The sequence below is a fragment of the Mesoplodon bidens genome (genome assembly GCF_964165515.1).
Source record: "Mesoplodon bidens genome assembly, chromosome: 2".
Lineage (NCBI taxonomy): Eukaryota > Metazoa > Chordata > Mammalia > Artiodactyla > Ziphiidae > Mesoplodon > Mesoplodon bidens.
The window spans coordinates 53,458,815-53,486,813 of record NC_138177.1 but is presented as its reverse complement, the minus strand read 5'-3'; the positions used below and the strand labels follow the sequence as shown (position 1 = coordinate 53,486,813).

Here is a 27,999-nt window from a genome sequence, read left to right as displayed (position 1 = left end):
CTTGCCTCTGATTTTCACCCAAGGCAGCTGTCACCAATTCTTCAGAACTTCAGGAAGTCCTTATTGGCCAGGAACACTGCCACTGCTATAGCCATCAGTGCCATCAGCATCAGGAACTTCGGCCACATTGCCTTTGTGAGGAGGGAGGGGGAGAGAAGAGAAAGAGGCCATGGGTTGGTCAGAGAAGATGCAGGCAAAAAGAACCTTCTTCCCATTCTAGCCCAGTGGAAAACCTTGGGTTGGTGGTGGACAAAAAGCTTTTTATATCTGTCTCTCTCACTTTGCCACCTCTCTCGGGATAAAACCACTTTCCAACGGTCGCTGGCCCAGCGAACCACAGCCAGCGGGGGCCAGGTACTTAAATACTGATGAATAATCAAAAGTGGAAAATAATTCAGCAAAATTGTCCTCTGTTTATATTCCTTTTCTTGTCACTCTGTCCTTGCCACTATGCTCATAATAGACTAAAAGAACACCGTTTCAGTAAGTTTTTCCCTTCAGGCTCAGGCGTTCCATGAAAATTAGGCTTGGAGGCATGAGCCAGTGTTTCTTTACATGGTTGCTATACTCAGTACAGTATAAACCAAGCTGAACGGGGCCGGCTGGTCAGATGTTGGCAGGGGCTGAACAATTTTATGGGCAAGATTTGGCTAAAGGAAGAATTGTCCCACGATCACCTAGGGCTGTCTGGGAGGATAGACCCTCTAACTCTGGAAGGCAGCTGCTGGCTCTGGTTCAGCTCTTCTCGACAATGCTGCAGCTTACGCAGGCAGGAGAGATACTCATCACTGAGGTTGTCTAATTCTGAATGCAGTTCTCTGCACTGTGCTGGGGGGGGGCGGGGGGGTGGTGGGAGAACACCACCAAGGTCATCAAGACAGTTCCGTCAGGGACAGAGCCCAGGTAGGGGAGAGGGCCCTGTGTAAGTGACCCTGTCATTCATTTGGAATTTTAACCTCCATCCTCCCCAGCTTTTCTCAGAGCTTTCAGTTTGCCTTCTGACTGTCTCACCTAGTTTGTAATGTGTTCATTTAAGTGATTGATCATAATGCATATTATTATATATTATACATGTGTGACAGTTGTATGTGCCAGTGCTTTGTAAATGGAGACACACAAAAATGAAGTTCCTATAGCACACACAACCTGGAAGTGATCTTAGTGCAAGTCTCTTTGCTGGGGACTAGTTGCATGTGAACACTTCTGGAGCTACGTATTTCTGTGAGTATACAGATAGGAAGAGTTTTGTTATTTAAAAGACACTGTATAAAGTTTTAAGATACTCAATGTAGGACAAAGTTTGAGGAGTTAATGTGTTTGTTAAATGTGTTTGAGTTTAGGTTGACTTTCTGAAAAGTAAGTCTTTAGTAAAACCTTGAATAAGGGTTGGTATAAATACGAGAAAAGATTGACAAGTTAACCCGAAAGCAAAGATGTTTTATTCAGGCCTAAATGAATACCTGCAGGCATCCAATCACAACTTAAGCTCTGAAATGCCTGTTGTCTGGCTGCCTCCCAGCAGTTTCCCTATCACCGTAGGATGAGCCCCTTACTATCTGAGGTCACCATCTCACCTCCTTTTCCTTGGCCAGGGGCTGCAAAGTTTTCTTTTGGAGCTGGTCTCTGAAATTCCAGTCCTTCTTCCCTGGACCCTCAGGCTCCACTTCGTTATGGGAGGGCTTTGGACTCCACCCAGGCAAAGCTTGATCTGAAAAATCAGCCAGATTCACAGTGATAGTGAGGCCCATACCTCTGAGGAATGGCCCCTACACACTGAGAGAACCCCTAGGCGGGAGGGAATAAGGAAGGGCCTGTCCCTGGCCAGACTGTGTGGATTGCAATTCTCTGACCTTTAAAGAACATCCACTGGGACCCTGCCCAGACTGGACAGAGAGCGGGAATTTGAGCCCCTTGAGGGCAAGGTTGGCATTTTACTTTTCTCTGTATCTCTAGTCCTGTCTAAAGCCAGATTCTTTTAGAAAATACTTATTAATTTAGTTTCTTTGGTTGCATGTTACATCTTTTAGGCTGGGAGGTTTGCTGGATGCTTCAGTATAACTCCATTTTCCTTCTGTCCTTGTTCAAAATGGTGAGATGAGAATGCCACCTGACAGTCTACATCTTGGTGAAGAGAGCCCTGGACTGGGAGTCAGAAATTCTGGATTGTTGTCATAGCTGTGTCCTTAGTTGGTGTGACCACAGACCTTCAATTACCTTCATTTTCTTATCCATCCTATGTGGGCATAATAATTCTTTCTTTATATTTTACCCAGTGATTGTGATGACAAAACAGAGGGCCGTGTGCCGTGGATAAATGAGGAGCTTTTGCCCCTCCAGATGTATGATGAATTCTCGGGAAGCTAGGGCAGCAGACTTGAGGGCTGAGAGTGAGGTTGACAGTTGCATGTGACGTGGTTTCTACTTGGGGAGCTGGATGTGGTTTGGAAAGTTAAGGGTAAAAATTAACATAAAACCCTGAGTTCAAAATCAATTTATTGAAATATTCAATACAGACATATGTTTTCAGAGGGAGTAGAAATCCTTTTCACAGTTTATATACCTCTCAGGAGAGGAGGCTAACTAAAGTATTCTCAGAGCCAGTGACGAGTCCTTAAAATGGTCCTCTAGCTCCCTGACCTAACAGACTTCCAGAACTGGGTGGGACTCCAAGAGGTCATGTAGTCCATCCCTCTGTCTCTAGGCGGACAAGGAAAGGGCAATATCTTAGAATTTGTGGAAATAAATCTGCTGACCTTTCTTTGTTAAGAGTTTCTCCTGTTCTTGAAGCTGTAAGGATTGATTCTGAAGTAGACCTGTTGGAAAACACAAGGAACTTTTCTGTGCTATAGCATATTTTCTGCGAAGAGTATCCTTTCAGAACTTTGCTTAGAACCTTAATGATTGTGTTCCCATCTGTAGTTGGTTGAATTGTGTCTCCCCCCGCTGCCCCCCACAAATTCATATGTCAAAGCCCTAACTCCCAGTACTTCAGAATGTGACCCTATTTGGAGATAGGTTCTTTGCAGAGGTAATCAAGTTAAAATAGGACATTAGAATGGGCCCTAACCTAATACGACTGACGTCCTTATAAGAAGGGGAAATTTGGACACAGATGTGGATGGATGGAAGACGTGTGAAGAGATGGACAAGACAGCCATCTCCAAAACAAGGAAAGCGGTCTAGAACAGATCCTTCCCCCAGAGCCCTCAGAAGGAACCAACCCTGCCTGACGCCTTGATTTTGGACTTCCAGCCTCTAGCACTATGAGAATGTAAATGTCTGTTCTTTAAGTCACCCAGTTTGTGGTGCTGTGTTATGAACACACCATCCTTATGTCTTTTCCTACAATGTACATTTAAGTCTCTGCTTAAATGGTACCCTAGAAGAAAGACTTCCCCAGATGACCCTGTGTAAAATAGCAACTATTTTCTCTTTAACCTGCTTTATTTTTTTCTCTGTAGCCGTTGTTAATACCTGACACATATTTGTTCCTAGAAACTCCGTAGTCCACTGCAGTGTTTCCTTAGAATGTAAGCTTTGTTAGGGAAGAAACCATGCCAGCTCTGTTCATTACTGTATCCCCAGTGTGTGTCTAGGGTGCCTGGCACTTGGTAGGGGCTCAATAAATATGTATTGAAGAAATAAAGGCATGATTTGGAAGTGACTTGCCCATTCAGCTCCCACTGTGTAGGAGCCCGGCTTCTGCTGGTGTTCTTTTTCCCTTACCCCTGTGGCTGTCTTGCTGTTTTCATATTCATTACTGTTTGCGTGAAACTTCCCTGTCAGGGTGTCAGAGGTTAAGGTGTTGGGCAACCAGCAGAGCTATTAATTGAATCAGGTTCTTCGGCTTTTCAGAAATTGCCTGCTTTTCTTCTGAGACGTCCCTTTTCTTCTTTGGCCTCAACATGTAATTTTGAAGTGGACTGAGGCATAGGTAGTGTGAGCTTATTTTCTGAACCATTCCTAGTGACAGAGGTCTATGTGACATATGTACATAATAAATTAGAATATATAAAATAAGAACTACCTTATAAAACTCGACACGTTTTGAAATCTGCAGTTCTGGGGGAAATGCAGGTGGTTGTCAGAGAACATGGTGGAGAAAAGTAGAAATAAGAAAACCCAGAGGCTAATGTGGAACTTGTGAAGAGCTGTAAATCACCTCACTGCACAAGAAGAGAGTCTGAAAATGCAGAGGTAGAGGATATGCCAAGGACCGGGCTCCCCATCCCTTCTTTGGGTGCCTTTCGTGGGGCAGGAGCCCCAAGGACACCAAAAAGCCACCTGTGCTACTTTCAGAATCTGGAAAAGGGACTTACTCTGCAACTGCTGTACTTTGGTCCCCAGGGCAAGTTTCTCCTCCTCTGACCTCTTTAGTTGATCTGAAAATGAAATAATGCAAACCAAAACAGAAGAACCTAAGACTTAATGAGCTCACCCCTGAGGCTGGAAATTAGTAACAGATGCTGTCTTGCCCATGGCCTCTGACCAGTGTCAAGTGGAAGTTGCTCTTTCTTCTGCTTGTCCCAGTTTGGAAGAGGTGAACCAGAACCCGACTACCTGGGATTTCATCTGCATCAACAGTGGGCTGAATTAAGGGTTATATGTGCACATAATTTGGTTCTCTCTCAGCTGACAGAGGCTGTGACTGGGAAACCTTCACTATGCCTTGTGTTTCAACTGACCTTTCCCTTTAAATTAGGAATGCGGCCTTGACACGTGACTGCTGTGTTCTGGCTTAGAGGGATGGGCTGGATCCTTTGTCTTGGATGATTAAAACAGCCTGGACTTTTTCTCAAAGTCAAATGAAATCGCCAAGTCAACCAAAGGAACAAGTGAAAGACTGAAGCATTTGCACCCAGCTTCCTTTCTCTGGGCTCCTTCAGCCAGAGGCCTCCAAGGAGAAGGGTACCTTGTAGGTGCTGGGTATCCGAGCTGCACAGGTCTCTGTCCCCCTGCAGGTGTTCAGTCTTGGCCTGCAGCTCCTGGCACTCATTCTCCAGAAGCCGTAGGGCCTGGTTCATCTGTAAGTCTCTACTGTCTGCTCCCTGGAAGGAGGAGGAGGGGTGGACACAAGCAGGTCAGTGCTAGGGTGAAGGTGGGGGGCAGATGCCAAGGAAGAGGAAAACTGTAGAAAATTGTGGAATTTTAGAGCTGGAAGGAGCCTTAGGGAAATGGAAAAATAGGAAGAGTTTTTAAATTCTTCGCTTTGCTCTATTCCTCATGCTTACAGCAAACAGTGCATTAGATTTTTGATGTTCACAAGGGATACATTTGGGCAAATGCCCAAATTAAGGAATACTGAATCATCACTTTTCTAGATGTCTTCACTTTGTCTTTACTTCTCATTCTCACGCTATCTGGGGTGGCGGGGGGAGGCGGCGGGTGGGGGGAGGTGGGTAGGATCATTTTTCACAACGAATTAAGGTTAAAAAGAAAAGGGCCTTCAGGAGAGTTGCCTTGTAGGTGATTCGAGGAAGAGAACAGTGGGTGAGATGTGGCTGCGGTGCAGCGCCCAGCAAGGTTCCCTCCTGTGATAAGACGACTCACTTGCTGTTTCTTATCAAATGGGCTTTTTAAAAAAAAAAAAAAAGAAAAAAAGAATTTTAACGTCCTTTGAGAAATTCTTTGCCTTTTAAAATAAAAAATTAAAGAACAATTTAAGAATAACTTGTACATAAGAATATAAAAAGTGAGAAGCAAAAAAAGCGAGAAGCAAATAAATTCTAAGGTTTCTGTTTTTTAATAGATTTGAAAAGAAATCTATAGATAAATCTTAAATGTTTTTAACCCCCATTCCTCTGTCTGATCTGTTCTTCCTTTTCCTACATTTGGCACATTAATTCTTCATAAACAAATATGATGTCAATGAGTACAAAGTGCTCGAGGTAATAAGGGAATTACAAATGTCTTTTTAATGACTTTGAACTAGAGTTGCACTCTTCTTCATTGCTAATAATAGGATATTGTATATAAAACTCAAACACATTGATATCTGGACCACCATCCCCCCAACAAATTCTTTACAATCACTCAAAATGTTCCCCTTTCTCCCTGCTCACCTTAGAGCCACACATTAAGGTTTAGGTTGTTAAAAAACATAACAAAGCAAACAAAAACAACTTTCACACTTAATTGATCTTATTTCTAGAACTGGCACACACTAGGATTCTCAGATCCCAGCTTCAGTAAAAGTATAAAGAGACACTTTTGAGGTGGGTCCTCGAAATTCCAAACCAAGTAAGTAAAATCTGGGAAAAACAATAGCTAATATTTATTGAGAGCTTATATGTGCGAGGCATTGTGCTAAGTGCTTTGCATGGATTTCCTCACCTAATCCTCACAACAATCCTATGATAGAGGTACCATTATTATCCTCATTTTACCGATGTGGAAACTGAGGCTTAGGAGGTTAGTGAACTTCTCCAAGGTAAACACGGATTGGAAATGATGGAACCCTTGAGAATGCCAAGGGTCTACTGTAATGGCTTAAAAAACACATTGGCAAGATGTGTTAGTTGATACTCAAACTGTAAGTAAACTGGTGACATTTATTCTGCCCCAGTAGTGGGCATTTCTGAACTGGATGCCCTGCTGGGATGGGGTGCAGAGAGTGGGTTGGGGTATGACAGTAGGCTGATGACTATTCCAGCCCAGCTCTTTGCATTTGGATGATGTCATTTCAATGAACACTTAGGTCATTTGCATGAGCAGTGCAGATATCCTTGCTAAACTCAAAATTAACTTTGGGGCCCCCTGCCCAGCGGCAGCTTCTCTCATCACGGCTGTCAACACCTCCCTCCCCGAAACGCTGCCTTCCCTCCCCACCTCCCTACCCCCAGGGCCTCGTACCTGCAGTTTGGACTGAAGCACGTGGAGCTGGCTCTCCAGCTCCCTGTTCTGGGTCCCCAGGGTCCTGCAGTCCTCCTTCAGAGCCTTGTACTGGCTCTTCCACTCTTCACGCTTCTGCTCGGCCAGAGCCAGGGACCGCTGAGGGAGATCAGAGGAGAGGGTGGTGCCTTGGGGGTTCCAGGGAGTTGTGCAGCTGGCTCCCTTGCCACCCAGACTGCCCCAGGGTTCCCAGCCCCAAGGATTATGGAGCATCCCCACACCTGTGTGCTCTGCAGTTGCTGTTCTGCACGCATTTTCTCCTCCAGCACTTTCTGCAGTGTCTCCTTGGCCTTCTGCTCATAGCTGTTTTTCTGGTCTTCCATCTCTAATAGCAACTTATTCAATCCCCAAGAAGTGTATTTCTGTAAATTTGAGGAATTCAACAAATACACATTGATCTACTGTGTGCTAAAGCCTGAGCAGGGATACAGAAATGAAAAGAAATTGGTCCTTGCCCACAGGGCAGAGATGTCAGTAATCTGGTGGACCTTCTTCCAGGCTGGAGGCCGGCAGGGAGAGTCCCTCAGGTGATGTGAGAGGTGAGGGGGGATAAAAAACTGCCCTGGGCATGCCGGGCATTCTCCCCTAGGCCTTCCGCAGGCATTTGAAATCCGACATTTCCAAAGGGAAATCATCTTTCTAAACCTCCTATCTCAGTGGCCAGCATCACCACCCACCCAGTCTCCCAAACCCTAAACCAGGGAATCATCCTTGATTTCTCTCTCACCTTCTTCAAGGAATCAGTTCGTCATCAAGCTTTGTCAAGTCAACGTCTGTAACAGCTCATTACCTGTATCCTCTATCCCTACTGCCTCCTCCTTAGTTCAGACCCTAGTAACACTATTACATGGATTATATAGAGACTATGTATTATCTTCATGCCTTGCCTCCCTTCAAACCCTGCAGCTAGAGGGTTCTTTCTAAAACTTAAATCTGATCCCATCACAACCTGCTTAAATCTCTCAGTGGTTCTCAGTGTTCTAAGAATCAGGTCCAAACTCCTTGGCATGGTTCCTACTTACAAGCCCAGACTTTCATCTCATGCTGCCTCCACGCAAGCTGAACTGCTTGTAGGTCCCCTAAGCACTGTGCTTTTCAGCCTCTGCCTTTGCCCATAAAGCTTCTTCTGCTTAGAGTATCGTGACCCACGCTTTTCACCTGCTTAACTTCTACCCATGTTCAAGATTCAGCCCTAGAATCATAAATTCTGATAAACTTGGCCAACCATACCTACTCCCCGACTCTTTACGGATTAGGCAGTTTTACTGGTGTTCACACAGTATCTATATTTCTAATCTATTGACTCATCTGTCTCCTTTAAGGGATTGTAAACTCCTTTGAGGCAGGGAGCATTTAAAAAAAAATTAAATTATTTTTGTAGGCTTGGGGATCTGAACAATATTCAGTAAATTCAGGTTTTAAAAATTAGGGCCTCCCTGGTGGCGCAGTGGTTGAGAGTCCGCCTGCCGATGCAGGGGATACGGGTTCGTGCCCCGGTCTGGGAGGATCCCACATGCCGCGGAGCGGCTGGGCCCGTGAGCCATGGCCGCTGGGCCTGCGCGTCTAGAGCCTGTGCTCCGCAACGGGAGAGGCCACAGCAGTGAGAGGCCCACATACCGCAAAAAGAAAAAAAAAAAAAAAAAAAAAAAAAAAAAATTAATACATTTGTATTTTTAGAATTTCTCCTGGCTTCAAGGTCAAAAAGAAAAAGACACGAGCAGCTTTGCAAATTCACTGGGGGTCTTGCCTTTCCAGTGCTTTTCATTTTTACGCCCTGTGATTTTGGGGAAAGCAGGAGCCTTTTACTATCGATTCTGGGTTACCCAACTGGGTAAGAGATAGTGTAGATAATGCAAATTTAGAGTTCAATATCACATCTTTTCCATTTAGCTTTGGAGTCATCTGAAAATTTGGATTTAAATGTTGAGTGGGTCTTATGTTCTTGGAGTTGTCATTAGAAACCAGATACAGGAGTTAGTGGTTGAGATCATACATGGTTATGTCCAGGTTATTGGACTTAACCATGCTGGTCACTGACCAGCTTTATCCCCCATTGAAAACGAGTAGACTGGCATTCTGGATTATATGTCAGTCTCTTATGAGCTTGGTTGGCATTACTGAAAACATAAAAGTTGTGGATCCGCAAACCCATAGACTATATAGACTATGCTCCCCTGCAGAATTCTAACTACATGGCCACCTTATCTTCCTACCATCAAGTGGGAGCAGTCTGGCCGGTCCATCTCGTTCTCTTGACTTATCTCCCCGCCTGTCAGAAATCTATCACTTCTCGAGTGTGAAAACTGACTTTTTTCTATCTCATATAATCCAAGATGAGGCCAATCAAGAGATTACTGGAGCTGGATAACAATGCCACAGAAAGCCAGGAGTCACAGTCTTTTACTTTCTCCCAGGGATTGCTGCTAGATAAAAGTTGCCCATGGGATGAAAATCATTTCACGAGACTTCATTGTAATATCCAACTCATCTGTTCAAATATTAGGGCCTGTGAAGTTCTATCCAGGTGAGCTTAATCTTTACCAACGGCCTCTCCCTACGTTTCCAGGTATTCTCAAGGTTCCCCCGGAGCTGGCAAAGTGCTTAGTGCTGGGCTTCCTTTCCCAGGGTGCAAAGTGAAGGACACCAGGAGAAAGGGAGAGGGGGATGCAGATAGTGTTTTGGTGAATTGGAGACCAAAGTGAAAATGGTAAAGGCCAGAACTGGGTGAGTAGGGGTGGGTGCATTAATCTCTAGCAGGTGATGTTTCTAGAGAGTAAGCTTGAGGTTCAAGCATTCTCTCCCTTAATTCTAGATTCCTGGGCTACAAGTGTCCTCCAGAATGCTTACCTGGGTACAGGTGTACAGCTGGTTTTCCAAAGATCTCAGTTTGCCCTTCAATTTGTCTTCATTAAGCTGGCCCTGGAGCAAATGGGATGAGTTAGCCAGAATACAGATTGGGCTAGAATATAGCATGCAAAGAATTTTGTTCCCTATTCCCAGCCTACTGCCTAGAATAAACAGTGTATGTGGAATTGAGCTCTTTCAGGAGGTAGAGAGGGGGAGAGACGATGGATGTTTGGAAAGAAAAGGATGTTTTCCTCTTTCTCTGTAATAGGAGAAGGAAGAATCAGACTGGCCCCCAAAGTCTTCTGTGTACCTTGGGGTTTTGTATCAAATGGCTCAGGGTATCACAGCAAGGGCCCATTTGAAGGAAAGCTTCTAAGCTCTCCTTTTCTTCTTCTTCTTCTTTTTTTTTTTTTTGTTCTTGCGGTACGCAGGCCTCTCACTGTTGTGGCCTCTCCCGTTGTGGAGCCCAGGCTCCGGACGCACAGGCTCAGCGGCCACGGCTCACGGGCCTAGCCGCTCCGTGGAATGTGGGAACCTCCCGGACCGGGTCACGAACCCGCATCCCCTGCATCGGCAGGTGGACTCTCAACCACTGCGCCACCAGGGAAGCCCGAGCCTCTGTTTTGAGGTCTGTCCTCCTCACTGAGTTTCAGGGCACCTGGGAGAGGCAGGAGGTGGTATCTCACAGCTCCTGTTTTGACCTTGTTTGGCTAATTCTTCTAACCCTGGGAGCCAGGAGGCGCCTCCACCCTTTTCCCTTCCAGTATTCCTCAGCGGGGCCTTGCGAAAGCAAAAGCCTTTGCCAAAAATAATTTTTCAAAGTGCCTCCTGCTATTAATGTTTTTCATAATGTCTGGTGCGAGAGCCGAGAGTCAGGATTTGGCATCTGCAATAACCACAGGGCTTTGGGACAGATAGAACAGATGGACAAAGACTTCCACTGTTCTGGGCTCCGGAGTAACTGGGAAAAGTTACTCCCCTGCATGGCCTGTTCATCATTAATCCACAAGTCCTGAAATCAGCTCCCTCCACCTGTACCATAGCTCCAGGTTCAGAGAGTCTGACTCTGTGTATTTTCCTTTGCCTAAACTCTTAATTTGCAGGATGCAATCAAACCCACTAAGTTTGACAGTTTATCTTGCCGTAGTTTCAGAAGAAAACAGACAAGCCCAAGGCAATATTCTTACAATTCCCCCAGTCTCCTACCCTTTCTGGGTAGCTCCCTTCTCCTTCCTTAGTATGGTTTTTATCCAGTGTCTTTGCCTCTTCCAACTGTTTTTGTGCTTTAGCCACACCCCAGATTACTTTTCCATTCACATTATAATAGAAGACAATTCAGGCTAGCCCCTTCAGTGGAGACGAAGGGCCACCCAAGTCTGGGGCTTGAAAACATCTGTGATCCACAGCTCTGCCTGCCTAGACTCCCCAAGGCAGGCAGGAAAGTTGCAGCCAAGTTGTTGCAAATGGGGCATGTGGTTTCCTGGTCTGAGCCCCAGCTCTCCCTACATGAAGCCCAGTGGTACAGTATGGGGAAAGAAGCACCTTTTACAGGCCATTGTGGACCTTTTTTCGCAGTTGCATCCCAGGAACCCAGGGTTCAGAGAGCATAGTACCCCCGCTTGTAAAAGGGAGCAAGGTGGAGGCCATACACACCCGGTGCCGGTCTGAGGGCTTCAGCTCCTGCTTCTGCTTGGCTTTCCTCTGATCTGCTCTCCAGAAACACCACCGCCTCACCGCAGAAGCACCAGCCCACTTCTGATCTCTCTGCTCTACTAGAGGTTGCTTAGGGCCTGCAGCCAATCCCCCACTGCGCTGTCATCTTAAGATCTCATTTCCACTTTGCAGAACTTAAAACCCACGTGTGCCCTGCTCTGGGTTTGTATTGCCCCATACTGAGGGCTCACTTTCTCTACTGCCGGAATTGTTTCTGCTCTGAAGCTTGGACCCAGCTCAGGAGTCTCTGCTGTGCCCCAGGGCCTGTCACATCCAAAAGGCCCAAAGTCAGCTTGAAGGTGGAGGCAACAGAGGGAGCTGATCTCTGGTGTTCTGATAGAGTTTGTCCTGAGCTTCTCTGCATGTGAAGTTGGAGATTCAAATTAGGGAGGCCAAATGGAAAAAAAATAAAGGCCTGAACTTGGCTGAATATCGGAGTCCCTGTTCTGGCCACATTCTTCTACTTACTTTCCCCAAGTACTGCAGTCAGGGACTGTCCTTTCATTGAAGTTGAGCTTTCCAAGGGAGGGGTAGGGGGTTGAATTGTCTTGCTTTGGGGGAAGCAAGAGATGTTAACTGAAAAATCTGAGACTATTTTTCTTAAAAACAGGAAGCTGAGGGGTTGGTGGGGAGGAAGAAGACAAAAAGGGCACATATTAGCGGGAGGTGAGGCGGGGGGAGAAGGGAGGGAGAAAACCACAGCTGAAGGAACTCCTGCCCCCCGCAGGAGCATGGAGCGAAACTGCCCTCAGAGTCTACCTTGGAAATGTCTCTTAATAAATCCTTCCCATTCCCACCACGCTGGCTGTAATTCAAGTTCTGATTGTGTCTTACCTGCGGTATTGCAAGAGCTTTCACCACCCCTACACCCACTCGGAGCCAGGGTCCTCACTGTTGTCAAAGAACCTTTTATAAGGTTTATAAAACACAGATCTGATCAATCGCTTTCAACTCAGTTCTACAGCTATCTTTTTCGTTTCATTTCACTTATTTATTTCTTGGCCACGCCGCATGGCACGTGGGATCTTATTTCCCTGACTAGGGATCGAACCCGCACCCCTAGCATTGAAAGCCTGGAGTCTTAACCACTGGACCACCAAGGAAGTCCCACCACAGCTATCTTAGTACACGTGCTGCCAAGCGAGTGCAAGTCCACGGCTACTGGACAAGTTCCTTCTCAGGATGGGCCGGACACTGCTAAGTGTAGGGCTTTAAACCTGAGGAAAACGTGGTCCCACTGCTCCCCTGATTATTGCCTGCGGCAGTGTTTCTTAAACTGGGGTGGCATGCATTCTCATTTTATATATATATATGTGTGTGTGTGTGTGTGTGTGTGTGTATGTGTATATATATATATATATATGTATGTATATATATATATACTTTTTCCTTTAAGAGGGAATCTATAACTATTTAAGTTTCAGATACTCTATTCAACAGAAAATGTTTAAGCACCATAATTCTAGAGACCTATCTGAGGCCCTTTCGGTCTTATCTTTGGAGCTACTCTGACACAGTCCCTTCATTTCCATCACACTCTGCTATACCCTATGCTTTGTTACAACTAGGCCTGTAATCATTCTGATTCCTTTACTGTAAGCACCCTTTTCCTTCTTCTTTCCCTTCATCATTCCTGCTTCTGTACTGGTAAACTCATATTCAATCCTTCCAGACCCCGCTAAAGTGGTCCCTTTCCTTTGGAGTCTACCCTATACCACCTCAGGCAGAAGAATTGCTCCCTTCTCTTTTCTCTGTGTCACTTTGTAGAAAGTGCTGTTACAGCTTTAGCACACTGCAGTAGAGTTATTTATGACCTGTCTCTCTCTTCCTGGCTGCTATTGGAACTCCTAACGACAAAGGACCCTACCTCTGTCCCTGGAGCACCCAAGCCAGCACATAGTTGGAACTTATCAGATGTCTGTTGAATGAACGAGTGAGACAACTCAGTTTAGTTCAGCACCGGAAACCACCTGGCATGCACAGCTGTGTGTCTCAGGCTCCTACTCAGCTATGAAAACAACTTCCTTAACCAGCAGGAGCCCTGAACATAAACACCTAAATCCGGATACAGTGACCGACATGAAGAGGGAGGGCTGAGCCTAGGAGTCTCTTTGACATCACTGCAAACTTCTTAGTTTTGTCCCACGTCCTCCCATCCCATCTCTCTGTCTAAGCACAGCCATCTACATGGTAAGGTCAGATGTTCATGGAGGCTGGGAGGTTGGGTGTTCTCTCTGTGCACCCGGGGCTTTCTGCTCCAGTGGCATCAAACTGCTTATGCTCCCTGAACATTAAAGTCTAGGGGTTTCGATGTGGGGTCCAAGGACCCCTGGGAATCCAGGATCTGCAAGGTCTTCCCTTTTCCAACTACATTTCTGTGTGAGGCTGGATTTTCCTCATATGCTTCAACCAAAACAATGTATTAACAACAGACTGAATGCAGACGCAAATATGAGAATCTAGCTGTCTTCCGTTCAGACATTAAAAAGATTTGCCAGCTTGGTGCTTTGCGACCACCTAGAGGAGTGGGATAAGGAGGGAGGGAGGAAAGCGCAAGAGGGAGGGGATATGGGGATATATGTATGCATATAGCTGATTCACTTTGTTATACAGCAGAAAATAATACAACACTGTAATCATACTCCAATAAAGATGTTAAAAAAACTCAAAAAACAAAACCAAACAAAAATTTGAAAACGCATAAAACAACGCCACTCCTCGCACTAGTTTTAAATAAATACTTATTTTTCACAAAAATATATAATTTAGGTTCACATGTAATCTATTTACTATTGTTATTTTAAAATTAATACATATTTTAAGATTCCTGTTTTCATTTCAAAGTGGTAAATATAAAAAGTTCTTTGGATTTTAATAATTTTTTTTAAAGAGTATAAAGGGGTCCTGAGATTAAAAAGCTGGAGACCCACTGCATTAGCCTATATCATGCCTCTGGTTCTTTGCCTATGCTGTATCCCCTGCCCAGAATATAGTTCCTGTTTCCACATTTGCCTGGAAAATACTAATATAACTATAAATATTTCCCTGGTTCTCCCCTTCTGTGGAGTCATTCATTCCTCCTTGTATTCTACCATATCCTGAAAACATTTATTTCTGACATCTCTGCGTTGTTTAGGCATCTGTCTCCCTGACAAAACCGCAAGCTCTCTAGCATCAGGAACCCTGTCTAATTAACCTCATTTCCAGTGCTCAGTGTAGAGACCATGACTTATGAATATTTGTTGAATGAATGGACTAAAATCAGGAGGTCTGAATTTTAGTTCCAGTTCTGCCTCTGACTAGCAGTGTGACTGTGGACTAGTCACCTGACCTCCCTGACACTCAGTTTCCTCATTGGCAAAATGAGAAAATTAGCTAATCTCCAAGGTCCCTTCCCGCTTTGACATTCACGCCTGGGCTGACTAGTAGGTGTAGGATGACTTGGAATAAATATTGGTGTGAATCCCATATGAAAATAGTTGCATTTATCACAGTCAGTAATATTAACTGAATTGGGACCGTCCTTTCTTTCTTCCAACAAATTAAAGAATGGAAACTCTTGCCTCTTTTGGTTCTGGGTCTTCCATGGGTGTGTCCTCAGCTGACCACCCTGGATTGAGCCAAGCTTTCCCATATATTTACTGTGACATGTTTGACCTCTAGGTCTTAGCACCATCCCCCACCTTCGGCCTCTTCAGGAGTGAAAAAGCCCCTTCTCTTGCTGGGATGGTATGGAAAGAAGAATGAGATAGGCACACATAGAAGTCCATGACTTTGTTCAAGCAAAGATTTCCCTTACCTTCCAAGAGCTGTCAGAGGCCTGAATCAGGGCACACAGTAGGTCTTGGAGAATCATCATTTTCTGTTTTAGAACCAGCTCACTCTGTAGGGCCTCCTGGGGGGCAAAATGCAGGAGGGTAAGATTAAGTTGGCGGAGAAGGGAGCAGATGGATGGAGGAGCTGAGGGGAGAATTCACATGTTACTTACTTTGAGGTACTCAGAAAGCTGGATGATTTTCTAGAGAGAAAGAAAAAGGGTATTTAAGAAGATTGTAGGTTCCCTGAAATCCTAGAACATGGAACCCGAGCCAGGATTGGCTTGTGCTGAGTCAACTTTCTTCCTTGGCTCAGGGTCCTTCCAGGCCCCCAGGTCTATGCTCATCCAGGAAGAGGGTACCCCTCCATCCCAGCTGAGTTTACCGTGGAATTCCAGAATGTCAGACCTTGGAGGAGCTTAGATGCCACCTGACTCAACACCTTCACCATGGGGATTTTCTTACCGTGTCTAGAACTGCAGCTCCATAACTGGAAGAGAAGAAAAAAACAAAAAACAAAAATGACAATGGATCAAAGAAATAAGAGTGTCAGGATGCAGAGTATTGATTCCTTCTCTGATCTCTTCTGAAGAACCAATGGGGAAGCGGGGGGAAGGCCTTCCTTTTTCTTAATTAAGGTGGACGTGGAAGTTCCTTGTGCTCCTCTCCACATTCTGGGGGAGGGTTCAGGTAAAAGCTTAGAAGAGAGGAATGCATGGGCTGTGAAGGAGTTGAGGTCAGGAACATGAAAGGTACTCACTTGGTTTGCTGACTGGCGTCATTCTTAATTGTTGGCTGTGTTTCTTCTGCCTTTGTCTGAGTGCCTGAGGGATAGGGATAGGGTGATTCAGAGCCCATGGGAGAGGCAGTGAGGGAAGTGGGGAGGGATAGGGACTCTCCACCGCCAGCGAGTGGAAATGCCTCGGCCCAGTGAGTGAGGAAGGCCCTGCTCTTACCACGGTGGTGTTTGGGTGGCTTCTTGATGAGAGAGTCCTGTGGTGGAAGGCCCCCAGCCTGGGAGGGGAGGTGGTCAGCCGGATCCCTCGAGGCGCCTGAGGGAGGATGGTGTTGGGTTGCAAAGACCTCGGAGCTGGTCCCTGACACCTGGAAAGCAAGTGGGGGATGCTGAGAGCCTCTTAGAACAGGATTCTCCAGCTGACTGCAGAAAGATGAGCCAGTGATTGTTTCGGGTCCAGAAAACCAAAGGAACCCATCCAAGCCTTCAAAGCTACAAGGTTATCCCTGATCCTGCCCTTTCTTGTCCTGGCTGGTGGGATCGGTCCTCCTCACTTCAGGCAAATGGGGAGCTGGGCTTGTCTCCAATTACTCTCTCTAGAGTCCCTGATCCCGGAAAGAGAACTGGTCTGAGGTGGGAGTGAGGGGATCTGGGATCAGGTCCTGCCTTTTCTTGGTCTCAGTCTCCTGGTTGTATAATGAGGAGCTTGGAGTAGATGGTGTCCAAGGTGCCGTCCTATTCTAGAGGTGGTTTCCTTCCTCTTATTAACAGCTGGACTATTTTTGAGGTTTTGTGTGAAGAGAAGGTAAATTAGGCAGCTGTAGGGAGGAATGTAGCAGTAGTTGTCACAATTTTGCCTGCTATTTTTTATATTTTCTTCTCACAAACTAAAAAATTTTATGCTTGTAACATAACACTAAAAGGCTAGGAAATGCCTGTGGCAGCTAATCATGCAGACTAACTCAATCTCAAGAAACCTGAAATAACTGATAGGCTCAGGAAGAGTTCTTTAGGTAACTGTGTTTTCTGTTCTTTTTCTCCTTAAAATTATTTTTTCAACGAAAGCACATAGAAACCTTCTTGCCTTAGAAAGTACACAGTTGGTTTTATTTTACAGCTGGGCTCAAGGATCATTTTTCTGAACAGCACCTCCTGTTGTGGATAATATATGCACTGGTTAAGAAGGCCCAACAGAGCACCTATTCTGGGGACAGTACAATACCAGTTACTCCCAGGGAATCCGGAGGACCCATCCCTGCTGTCCACATGCTCACAACGTGGATAGGAAGACACAGATAGTTTGCCGGCTGAGCTCATTTCAACATACCCTGGGTTTTGCCAGCACTGCTCCTTCCCAGGGCAGACTAATGGGCCTTCTAAAAGTTACACAATCTTAGAGGATTTATAACCTCATAAAAACCACAGAGAGCAGAGGTGGCCTGAAGAAGCTAGGGAAGCTAGTGCCTCCTGGGCCAGATGTGGCCTTAGGTGAACGATATTGGAATTGGGATGGCCCAAGAGAAAGAGAGAAGGTGGATGATGCAGCAGCCTTACAGAAGAATAGAGATGAGAAATGTGTGTGTGTGTGTGTGAGTGTGTGTGTGTGTGAGATTTAAGGGAGACGTTAAGAAGACTGGTCTGTGTCCCTGGCCTACAGTAAGAATTCATTGAATGTTTGTTGAATGACGGATGAATGAATGCTGTAGAAGATACGTCTAGATAGACTGAATTTGAACTAATACTAGGAATTAGCTATGGAATTGTTTTTAAATGATTCTTTTTTCTCCTAAAAGGCAAGTGCAAAACAAAAAAATAGCTAAACAAAAAACCCCCCAAAAACACAACAACAAAAATATCTGTTGAGTAAGTGGCTAAGGGAGACTTTATGATGACTGAGGAAGGAGGGACTTCATTTAAATCACTTCTTAGTGACCTTGAGCCCACCCACCTGCCTTGGTGCTGCACCCCATCCCCTCCAGAGAAATGCGTCCCTCGACATGGCCCACCTGCTGTCTGGGGGAAGAAATCCTGTTGGCCCAAGACAAGGGCTCTTTGAGGTCAGTCGTCTGGCCTGGCTCCCTGGCCTGTGGGCTCTGTGCCTTGCCTTTCTCTTCCACCTTCAGGTTCCTCTGCCTGAAAAACTGCTGTTGTCGTGCCCTCTGGAGCTGTTCCCTCTGCTGGGTTCTCAGCGCCTTCCCCACCTGGCGGCAAGTGGTCACATTGGGGCGGCAGCGGCGGCTCTCACGGGTCTCCTGCCAGCGCTCGCACTTGGCCTCGTAGCTCTCAGCCCACCAGGCCAAGCCAGAGGCAGGCCTAGGGTCTGGGTTGATCATGATGACCTCGTGAGCATCTGTTGTGCTTGGCTTCCAGTTCCTGGAATAGCAGCCCGGATCTGCCAAGTGCCAAGAGGGAGGCGAAGAGGAGGGGTCAGGAGATGGGCCGAAAAATGGCCATCTCCCTGGACGAGGGGGCAGAAATATCACAGCGTCCCATATGTGTGGGTTGACAACTGAAGAGGGGATGATGTCATGTGGGAACTCAGGACTTCTGGATTCAGCCTCTAGACTAATTTCTACTCTTCTCTGGCCTGCATCTCCCCTTCTGCAATATGGCGAGATTCCTCTGGCTGCCACTTCTTCCTTGACCAAACGTCTCACCCTGCCTCTAAGTTAGGGGAACGTGAGAAATAATTGATAAAAACCACTAAAAGGGCTTCCCTGGTGGCGCAGTGGTTGAGAGTCCGCCTGCCGATGCAGGGGACACGGGTTCGTGCCCCTATCCCGGAAGATCCCACATGCCGCGGAGCGGCTGGGCCCGCGAGCCATGGCCGCGGAGCCTGTGTGTCCGGAGCCTGTGCTCCGCAACGGGAGAGGCCACAGCAGTGAGAGGCCCGCGTACAGCAAAAAAAAAAAAAAAAAAAAAACCACTAAAAGCTTCTAGCCTTCTGGAGGGCAGATGGGGCTGTGTTTCTTTTCCAGGGACTTCTAAAGAACCAGTTAAACTGGCTCCCTGATCCCCAATCTAAAAGGAAAGCCAGAATCTTTACTGCTCTCTTGGCCCAGTTGTTACTAACATAGGTGAGTAACTTTTCTCATGGCCTGGAGGGATAGCCAAACCCCTCGAGGTGCTACCAGTCCTATGGCCAGCACTCACTGTCCTCTGCTTAGCCTTTAGCAGGTATCTTGCCAGCCTTGTCCGGGGCATGGTTCGGGAGGGACACCCCACGCTATTGCCTACAGTCATGGAGTCCTGACCTTGGTCCCTTGGCACTCCACTCCTGGCCCAGGACTGGGCTCTGACTCTGAGGTACAGGACCACCCAGATCCATACTGGCTGAGTACTTGCCACTTGCCCATCACTGACCAAAACTCATTTCAGAGCGTTCAGCTCAGTATCTCTTCAAGTGGCAGGTTCCATTTTTTTAGAATCACCTCCCTGTTAGGGCTCAGTATGGTGCCAAGTCTGCTTTCCTTAGCCCAGACACAGATCGTGCCATCGAAACCAGCAACGATGTGGATTATACCTAAATAAGGCTATTGCCAAGAAAAAGGAAACCAAAGCAAACAAACAAAAACAGTAACCAAAGGTCCCCAGGGAACCAGGCTTGGAGTAGAGGCCACACTTGCTGCCCCTCTCCGTGGCCTTACCTGCTACTCACATAAGCCCACCCTCACCCCTTCTGCCTCCTCTGTGCCCTTCTCTCTCTTTCCTACTCTCCCTCACCTACCTTCTGCAAATTTATTCATTCTCCTAGAACCCTCTGGTAGCTTGGCTGAGTTGGGGCTGGACATGGCTAAGCTGGATTCTGAGCACTGGAAATTCTGGTCCCTGGGGTCAGCCCAGAGACTGATGAAGGGAGGGGGACTTCCCCTTACAGCTGCCACCTCTCTCTGTCCCACAGCCTCACTACCCACCGCCCTGGGAATCTAGCTCCCGGGGAGGTCAGTGGAGGGATTTCTCAGCTTCACCAACCAGGAGGCATTTGCTGGCTCTGGCCCCTCGGGTTTATTTATAGTCAAACAGACTCAACAGGTAGCAGCCTCTCCGCCCTTTCATTGGAGTTCCCTGCTCCTCCTGGATCAGTCTGGAATTCTCTGCAGGATTCTTGCTCTCTTTCTCTCTCTCTGCTCATATGACTCCTTACAGGGCGGGGGGTCATGGGTGCGGCCGTATCACACCCTGAGAGGGACTCTTACACAGTCAGACCCTGTTCGCTCTCCAATGCCTGACTCTCCAGGCTTGGAGGGGCATCTTCTGGTCTTGGGCAGTGCTGACCCCAAGCAGAACTGTTAAGTTGTCAATGCTTGTCCGCTCATCTCATCCCTGGGTGCTTCTCCCCTCTCTTTAGGCTTTTCTCCTCACTCCTACTCTGTAGGGTCCCCTCACTTCTCACCTGCCACTTTCTTCGTTTAAAAACTTAGGAAAGGATCTGAGAGGTCGATTCATATTCAATTATGAAGGACTGGGTGTGCAGGTAAACTCCACTTTCAGAATCTATACTTGTGGTGTCCTAAGCCATAGGCCCTAGTTATTCTGCCATAAATGGGGGAGGCGAGGTGCCCCGACCCTGGACTCAGACTGTGTGGACTCCTGTCCTGGCCCTGTCATCTACTTCCCATGTGCTTTTGAGCAAGCTATTAACTGTCTCTATGTCTCTGTCTCCTCATTTATAAAGTGGGAACCTACCTCCTAAGGTTATGAGGATTAAAGAGAAAATGCATGTCAAGCATCTGGGACATAGCACACAAGAAATGTTAGCTTTTTAGAATAATATGATTATTATCACTCCTGTCCTACAGATCTTGGATATCGAAGACTCAGTGCTATAAGACAAATGTCCCGAGCTAACCTAGCACTCCAGGACCGAGAATGCCTCATCCTCCAATTCCCCCGCCCCCTTTCTCTTTGAAGGGGCACTGTCTACCCCACGGAGGCGATGCTGGTCCCTGGTTGAAATCATATTTACTGTTGCTCTGTTCATCTGACTTCTGGGTGTAGGCTACAGGGAGAAAGGACTTCTCTGTGGTCTGGATACAACTGCCATCTCAGTTAGGCCTGGCATAAAGGCAAAGAAGAGAGGACTGCCTGCTTCTTACCTTTAAAATGTGGGGCGCTAGGTGCCCTCCCTGTTTGGTTCCAGGTAATCCCTCAGGCTTAGTAGACTAGGCAGATCCCTTGATTGTGGAGAAGCCTCCTGCCTCCTGCTGTGAAGAAGAAAGGGCTGTTAGGGAGAGATAAGTGTGTGGGCTGTGTCTAGCTAGTTCACTGAAACACATGGCTGCCCTGCTCTGTTTTCTGGGGGGGCAGACGTTAGCCCTTGCTACCCAAGCTCGGAGTTGCAGTGGGAAAGTCTCCTCAGAGATGTGAGTGTTCTCAGGCCCCCAGACTCTCAAACTGGGTAGGATTTGGTGTGGCACACCTGGGTAGAATCATACCCAACTTTCCGGGAGGTCTTGGTTATTCTGATTTGCTTAAACACAAGAAGCCATGTGGACGGCTGACTGACAGAGATGGGATCTAGAAGAAAATGGAAGGGGTCCCCATGTGCTTCAAAGAAAGGTCCCTGGGCCACTGCCCAGGCAGCCCTTGGTGGCATGACAGGGCCCAGCTGGAGCTCTGGGAAAGGGTGGTATTGGCTGGGGGAGACTGTGCTCACTGCCACAGGGGGAGATCTGGGTGCTGCCCTCACCTGACAGTGCTTTGTTGCTGACTTTCCCGGTCTTTGCTCCTAATTCCCTGCTGTGTGTGTGATAAATGGCCTCCTGCATGAATGAACGGTCTGGACTTCCTAGCCGAGAGCTCTCAGAGTGAGCTAGGAGAGAAGGGCCTGCACCCAAGCTGCTGGGCAGGCAGCTTGGTGCTATGGGGTCCCTGCTGTGAAGGGAGCTGTAAAATGTACCCCCCATCACTGGGGAGCCTGAACCCTTAGTCATCTGACTCACTGCTAATCTAATCTTATGGATGGAGCAGAGAGTAATGGAAGCTGTGCCTCTGGAGACCAACGCAGGACACTTTCCTGTGTACCCAACCCCCAACACTCTAAACTACAACATCCACTCCAGTGTCTCCCCCTTCAGACCAGGGAAGCTGACAGACAGAGCCTCTTCTGCCCCACCCCAGAATCGGAGGTCCCTAACCTGGACACAAAAGCCTCCTCCTCAGTTACCTTGGGTCCCAGGCTCCAACCCAAGCAGCTCAGGAAAGCATCCCCGCTCCTGGGCAGATCTCGGCTCTGGTCTCTAATGGGGCAAGCTCTCAATCCATGGCTCTGGGCCCCCTTAGCATTTCCCTTCTTGGTACTGTCTTTCTTTTTGTACAGCAGCCTTGCTGAAACAGGAAACCACAATACTTGCTCACCCCAGTTCCTCTCTCTTGCTCTCTGGTGCGACCTGAGGGGCGCCTGAACCCTTGAGGCCTTCAGGGCTGGGCTCAGGAGCTCCTCCCACCAGCGGGCATCCCAGCCACCCTTTCTCTTGCTCTTCGATTGGTCTGAGCTCTCGGGCAGTTTCAAGTCAAAAATCCCTTTCGAGCTTAGACAAGGATGGGTCTCTGGGTCAGAGTCAAACCTTGCAGTTTCTATGAAGGGGAAAAAAAGGCCTTTTTGACCTAGAAGAGAGGTTCCAGTGTAGGTTTTCATGTGTATCAGGTAGTTCTCTGTGTAAGGATTTTCTCTTTTCTTACTTTACTTCTTCCCAATCCTGGTGTTGTAAAGGCTTTTTGCTCTTCTAAAGTACTGGTATTTCTTTTTTTCAGAATTCTGGAATGAGGTCAGCTCTGAATTTCCCCCTTTCTGAAGCAATGGGACGGGGGACAGGGGGTAGAGGAAGGTGAAAAGATGGTGGTTGGGTGGCTGGGAAATCAGGGAGCAATAGCAGGCAGAATCTTATGAAAATATTTCCTAGTCCACTGAACTAGGAAATGTGGGGAAAAACTAAAAGGAACTTATCTGTGTGCATTAAAAAGAAACTATTACAAATGTGATAGTCAGGAAATTTCCAAGAAGTTCAGTATAAGATGGTGGAGAGGGAACCGGATTGGGACAAGTTGACTGAGTAGCTTTGTAACCTTTGTGCAATTCATCTTGTCTGGATGGTCCATTCAGTGTCTGAATGGATGATTTATGTGGCTCCCATGAAGTCTAAGACTTCACATATGAGGCACGTAATGAGACTTTTCAATAGCTGTGATAAGGTAACAATTATTAAGAGGTTGGGAGTATGTCTCGATCTTCTCGGATGCCTACTACTGCCTCCATTCTCTGAGGAGAAGAGAGCAGGAGGAGGCAGGGGAACATGAAGAGGATGGATTCTCAAGCACTGGGACTGAAGGGAAACGACATTCCCTCAGGATGAGAGACAATAGCCCAAGGTCCTGCGCCTGAAGCTTGGCACATGGAAATGGGGATGAGGACAGAGGGGCTGGGGAGCCCAAGATGGCAGAGTAAGAGAATGTTATGGGCACAGAAGTATGAGAAGGTTCTGGGAGTTTAGGGCGCTAGAGCATAAGAGAGGACAGGTGACGGTAATAGGAGTTCCTGTGGGCCAACTATTTGGGTTCCACTGAAAGTCAGAAAGAAATGTGTATGAAGATTGAAATCCCTTTTAGGGCTATGCATTCAATGGGATACCACCTCTACTTTAACTGGGGTTTGGAGAGGTTACAAGTGTGAGTTCAAGGTCACACAGGTTTGCCTGGCATCAGAGCCTGAGCTCTTAACACTATGTTCTGAGAATAATACAATTAATAAGGTTGTCATACCTATCTATCTATATGGACAGAAAGAAAGAGAAACACACACACACACACACACACACACACAGAGAACTCTGAATACAGAGAACGTACCTTATTTTCAAATGCCCATGAAGTGTCAAATAATTCACCGTATTGATCATAAAGCAAGCATCATTAAAAAAAAGCAAACATTAGTCTAGTGTAATGCATTGAAAATACACAGGATTTGACTTTTAGTCTGCTGCTGCCCTCAATCAGTTGTGTGAGCTTGGCTTATTATTTTATTACTCTCCCAATTTCTTCATTCGTAAATGGGGAGGGCCCCTTCTGGAGCTGATATTTTCTGATTCTTTGCTTTCCGTTTAAAAATGTATTACCCTCAAAAGAATGATGTTGGACCCTTATCACATAAATAAAAATGAACTCAAAACGGATCAAAGACCTAAATGTAACAGCTAAAACTATAAAACTCTTAGAAGAAAACTTAGGGCAAAATCTTCAGGACATTGGATTTGGCAATGATTTCTTGAATGTGACACCAAAAGCACAGTTTGGGATGATGAAAAAATTCCAGAAATGGATAATGGTGGATGGTTGCATAACAATGTGAATTACTTAAGTAGTGCCACTAAACTGTACAGTTAAAAATGGTTAAAATTCTAAACTTTATGTCGTATATTTTACCACAATAAAAATTATTATATTTCATGCATACAAAAGAATATAGAAAAAAGCAAACATTAAAACAACTTTATCTCTTACAGCAGGATTTTCTAACCATAGTACAGTAAAATTAGAAATAAATAGCAGGGCTTCCCTGGTGGCGCAGTGGTTGAGAGCCTACCTGCCGATGCAGGGGACACGGGTTCGTGCCCCGGTCTGGGAAGATCTCACATGCCGCGGAGTGGCTGGGCCCGTGAGCCATGGCCGCTGAGCCTGCGTGTCCGGAGCCTGTGCTCCACAACAGGAGAGGCCACAACAGTGAGAGGCCCGCGTACTGCAAAAAAAAAAAAAAGAAACAGCAAAAGTTGGAAGAAATAAATATTTCAACCTCTTGGGGAAAAAAATCCTCCTGGTTTGCTCTTGAAATATAGAGGAAACCAAATCTGTAACTAAGAATGACTTGAAAACAATGCTAATGAGAATATTAAGAACAAAATCTATGAGATATGGCCAAGGCATAGTCTTAACTATTTTCATTTCTTAAATAAGGGGGTTTAAAAACAAATTAGCCATTTATTTATTTTCAAATAAATTTCTAAAAAAAGAAAGGAGGTAAGAATAAAAGGGAGATAAAAGGGGAAAGCAATAGGATAAGTTGGAATTTAGAGTAGAATTCATTTATTTATTCATAAATAAATTCAGGAACTGGTCCTCATGTGTGTTTGTGGAGAGAGGTATAAATACCAATAGAAAACAGAAGCAGTAAAATAAACTACTAGCAAGCCAAATCAATGTAAAAAAGCAAAAGCGTATCTGTAAAAATGTATAAATGATACATGGAAAGTAAATATAATTCAATGGAAACTAAAATAAATGTAGAGTTATTTGTGTAACTATGCTAGCGTTTTGAAAATCTGGATAAGATGGATTTAAGAAACTCTGCTTTACCAAATTAGACTCAAGTAGAGATAGGTAGTCTAATCATCTGCCTGCCTCTACCTGAGGGTCCCCTTCCTCTAGTGTGGGTTAGTAAAGAGAAGGATTTAGATCAGGCCCCTGTTGAGTTGACCACCTGGCATTTACTGGCTGGCATTCTGTGCTTCTCCTCACTATTTCCAGGTCCCTTTGTTGATGGTCATATCCTGAACTTTGGGATATGGTCGCCTTGATAGATGCTGAGCCCTCTATGAGCTCCCATGAAGGGGTGAATATAGGATAAGAAACACTATGCTTTAGAACCCTGTTGCTTTACCCTTCACAACATCACACAGGGAGGTATAGGATTATCAGATTTTATGGTAGGGTTGGGGTAATGACCGGGAATCTCAATTATGAAAGAAAAAATTTTAAACTGTATGCTAGTATGACTTTTCCTATACTCCAAGAAACAGCACTATGAAGTTAACCCCTAGTTAACCCATGGAGGGCCCCCTATGGGTGCTACTAGTTCTAATCTTGTTCCCCCTTTCCACTCTACTGGATGACTCCTTATTCATTTTTTGGGAAATGGCAACCTTGCTCAAAAGAAGTTGTCCCTCCAGTATTTTCTCAGCAATGCCTTCCTGAAGTCTAAGTTATTCACTTTAGAATAAGTTCACAGACATTCAACAGAATAGTACCTGGTGGCCTTGGCAACCCACATTTTGCCGAAGGTACCAGGGGTGTTTGGTGAGGGGAGCTTGGAACTCTAAGTCCTGCAGAGCAGCTCAGGGTGGGCATACTTAAGTCTGTTCCCATTCAAGTTTTCCCCAGTGCAGACTTGCAGGCTTTCCTCTTTAGTCTTCCAAGTGTCTAGCTGCTAACTGTTTAATCGGATGTCCATACAAACATCCCTAGGACAAATATTCATTCTCAGAGGTGATACAGTCTAAACTCATCAGGAGAAGATAAATATCTTCTGAACTTGTCCATTGGCAAGTTTGCTTCTCTAACAGTGGAGTTACAACTTCACATTCATGGCAGGACAGAAGTCTCAGTCCTCTTTTTGGTTGCTTTGTGTCATCATTGTTGATAGAGGACCTTTTACTGTACTAAAACCTCCAAGTTACGCTGTGAGAGATGATCAATATTGGCATGAGATTCATCTATTGTATAGATGCTAAGAATCTGAAAGGCTTAACCCCAATGCACAGCTAACTGTGGATCCATTCTTGTGGGTCTCAGCACTGAGCAAGGAACAGGTTACTTTTCATCTGAGGCTCCTGGGAAGGACCATCTCACTGGCTTTGACCTGGAAGGGCCCAGACAGGATGCAACTTTAAACCTGAGGCTGGGGTGGAAGGTGTGTGCATGTGTGCGTGAGTGTGTGTGTGTGTGTGTGTGCGCGTGTGTGCGTGTGTGTGTGTGTGTGTGTGTTAGAATGGACAGATAGAAAAGCGAAGAAGAAGGTAGGCCAGAAAAGCAGGGCCTCCTAGACACCATCTGTTTGGACTAAAAGGAAAAACTGGGTGTTAGTCTTCAGAGCAACTTAGTTTCTCCCTTTAGACTTTGTTTCGGATTGTGTCCCCTTGGGCCTGTCAGTTTTCAAAATAAGGCTTATCTCCGAATCAAATATCATCATGAGTTATCCCCTAGGTATGCCATACCCCTTTCTGAACTTTGAAAACTACTGCTTTTTAGGGTTCAATTAAAGCACTGCCCTCCTCTCCCCAGGGTGAGTTGTCCAATAACAGGACTCTGAGAACTTCTAGTTTATCACTAAAAAGCCACCTTATTTATTAAAAACAATATACTTACCTAAATTACTCAGCTACCAAAAGTCACTTAAGAAGAAGTTAAAAATATGAAGCTTCTATTCTTTAAAACGTGCTTCCACTTACTCTACTTCACGTCCACAAGCCTGGGTCGTCAGAGCCAGTAACTAACTGTCTGAAGCCAAGAATTCTAAGAACCTCAACCATGGTAACCGTACACACTAACACTGTAATTCCAGAGACGTTTGCTCTCTGGTAAGATTAGGTTATTTGATACTGTTATCCTCTTTCTGAAACTGACAATTTTCCTTCCTAGTTTAAATTGTCATTTTTTGGCCACAGCTTCAGTTAAACAATGCCAATTATTTCACAGATGGCCTCACATTCCCAAACTGTAATGTCCTCCAGAGCCTTTTCAATACATCTTACATCTACATTTCTACCCTAACCTTTCAGATCTGTTTTATACTCAGCACAATCTATTATCCATAACAGAGAATATTTGAATTGATGCAGTAAAATGAACCCAGACTGATCTCACCAGAGCGCTGACATGTTAGATGGCTGTCAGCCTGCTCTGCAGAGAGCATTCCAGGGCTCTGAAGACCAATAATGAAAGCAGCTTGGTGGAGAAATGGGTCAGAAGGCCTTCAGATTTTCTTTCATTTTCTTTTTTTTCAGTTCTATAAAGGGGTAATCTGATACCCTTAAAAGAATTTTTAAAATAGAAAAAGAAAGACCTCATCTTACCACCCAAACACAAATTAGTTTCATATTTTTTACATTCCCTTCTAGTTTTTGCCTGTATGCACACATCTTTTTCTTTTTAAATATAGATTTTGTGTTGTGAATCTACAGTTAAGTGTTTTCTTTCCACTTGATACTGTATTATAAGTAGTTTTCATGG

At 45.7% G+C, this 27,999-nt stretch overlaps 1 protein-coding gene across 2 annotated transcripts; it reads right to left on the bottom strand.

Annotated features, from left to right (window-relative positions):
- Position 1: 1 nt before the first annotated feature.
- Positions 2-27,963, bottom strand: LOC308610612 (TRAF3-interacting JNK-activating modulator-like). 2 transcript variants are annotated; one of them, XM_081223588.1, is made up of 17 exons: positions 27,136-27,963; positions 22,169-24,733; positions 21,099-21,206; positions 18,009-18,394; positions 16,223-16,370; positions 16,027-16,090; positions 15,732-15,756; positions 15,440-15,469; positions 15,251-15,346; positions 9,739-9,810; positions 7,113-7,253; positions 6,853-6,990; positions 4,913-5,048; positions 4,320-4,382; positions 2,754-2,813; positions 1,575-1,708; positions 43-823 (listed from the first exon to the last, which is right to left on the bottom strand). In XM_081223588.1, the coding sequence occupies exons 4-17, from the start codon at positions 18,333-18,335 to the stop codon at positions 674-676; spliced, it is 1,584 nt and encodes a 527-aa protein (XP_081079714.1). In that variant the 5' UTR covers positions 18,336-18,394; positions 21,099-21,206; positions 22,169-24,733; positions 27,136-27,963; the 3' UTR covers positions 43-673. The 2 variants fall into 2 exon arrangements, with proteins under 2 accessions (XP_081079713.1, XP_081079714.1); XM_081223587.1 differs by lacking the exon at positions 9,739-9,810 and having other exon boundaries at positions 2-131; positions 27,136-27,959.
- Between the last annotated feature and the right edge of the window lie 36 nt (positions 27,964-27,999).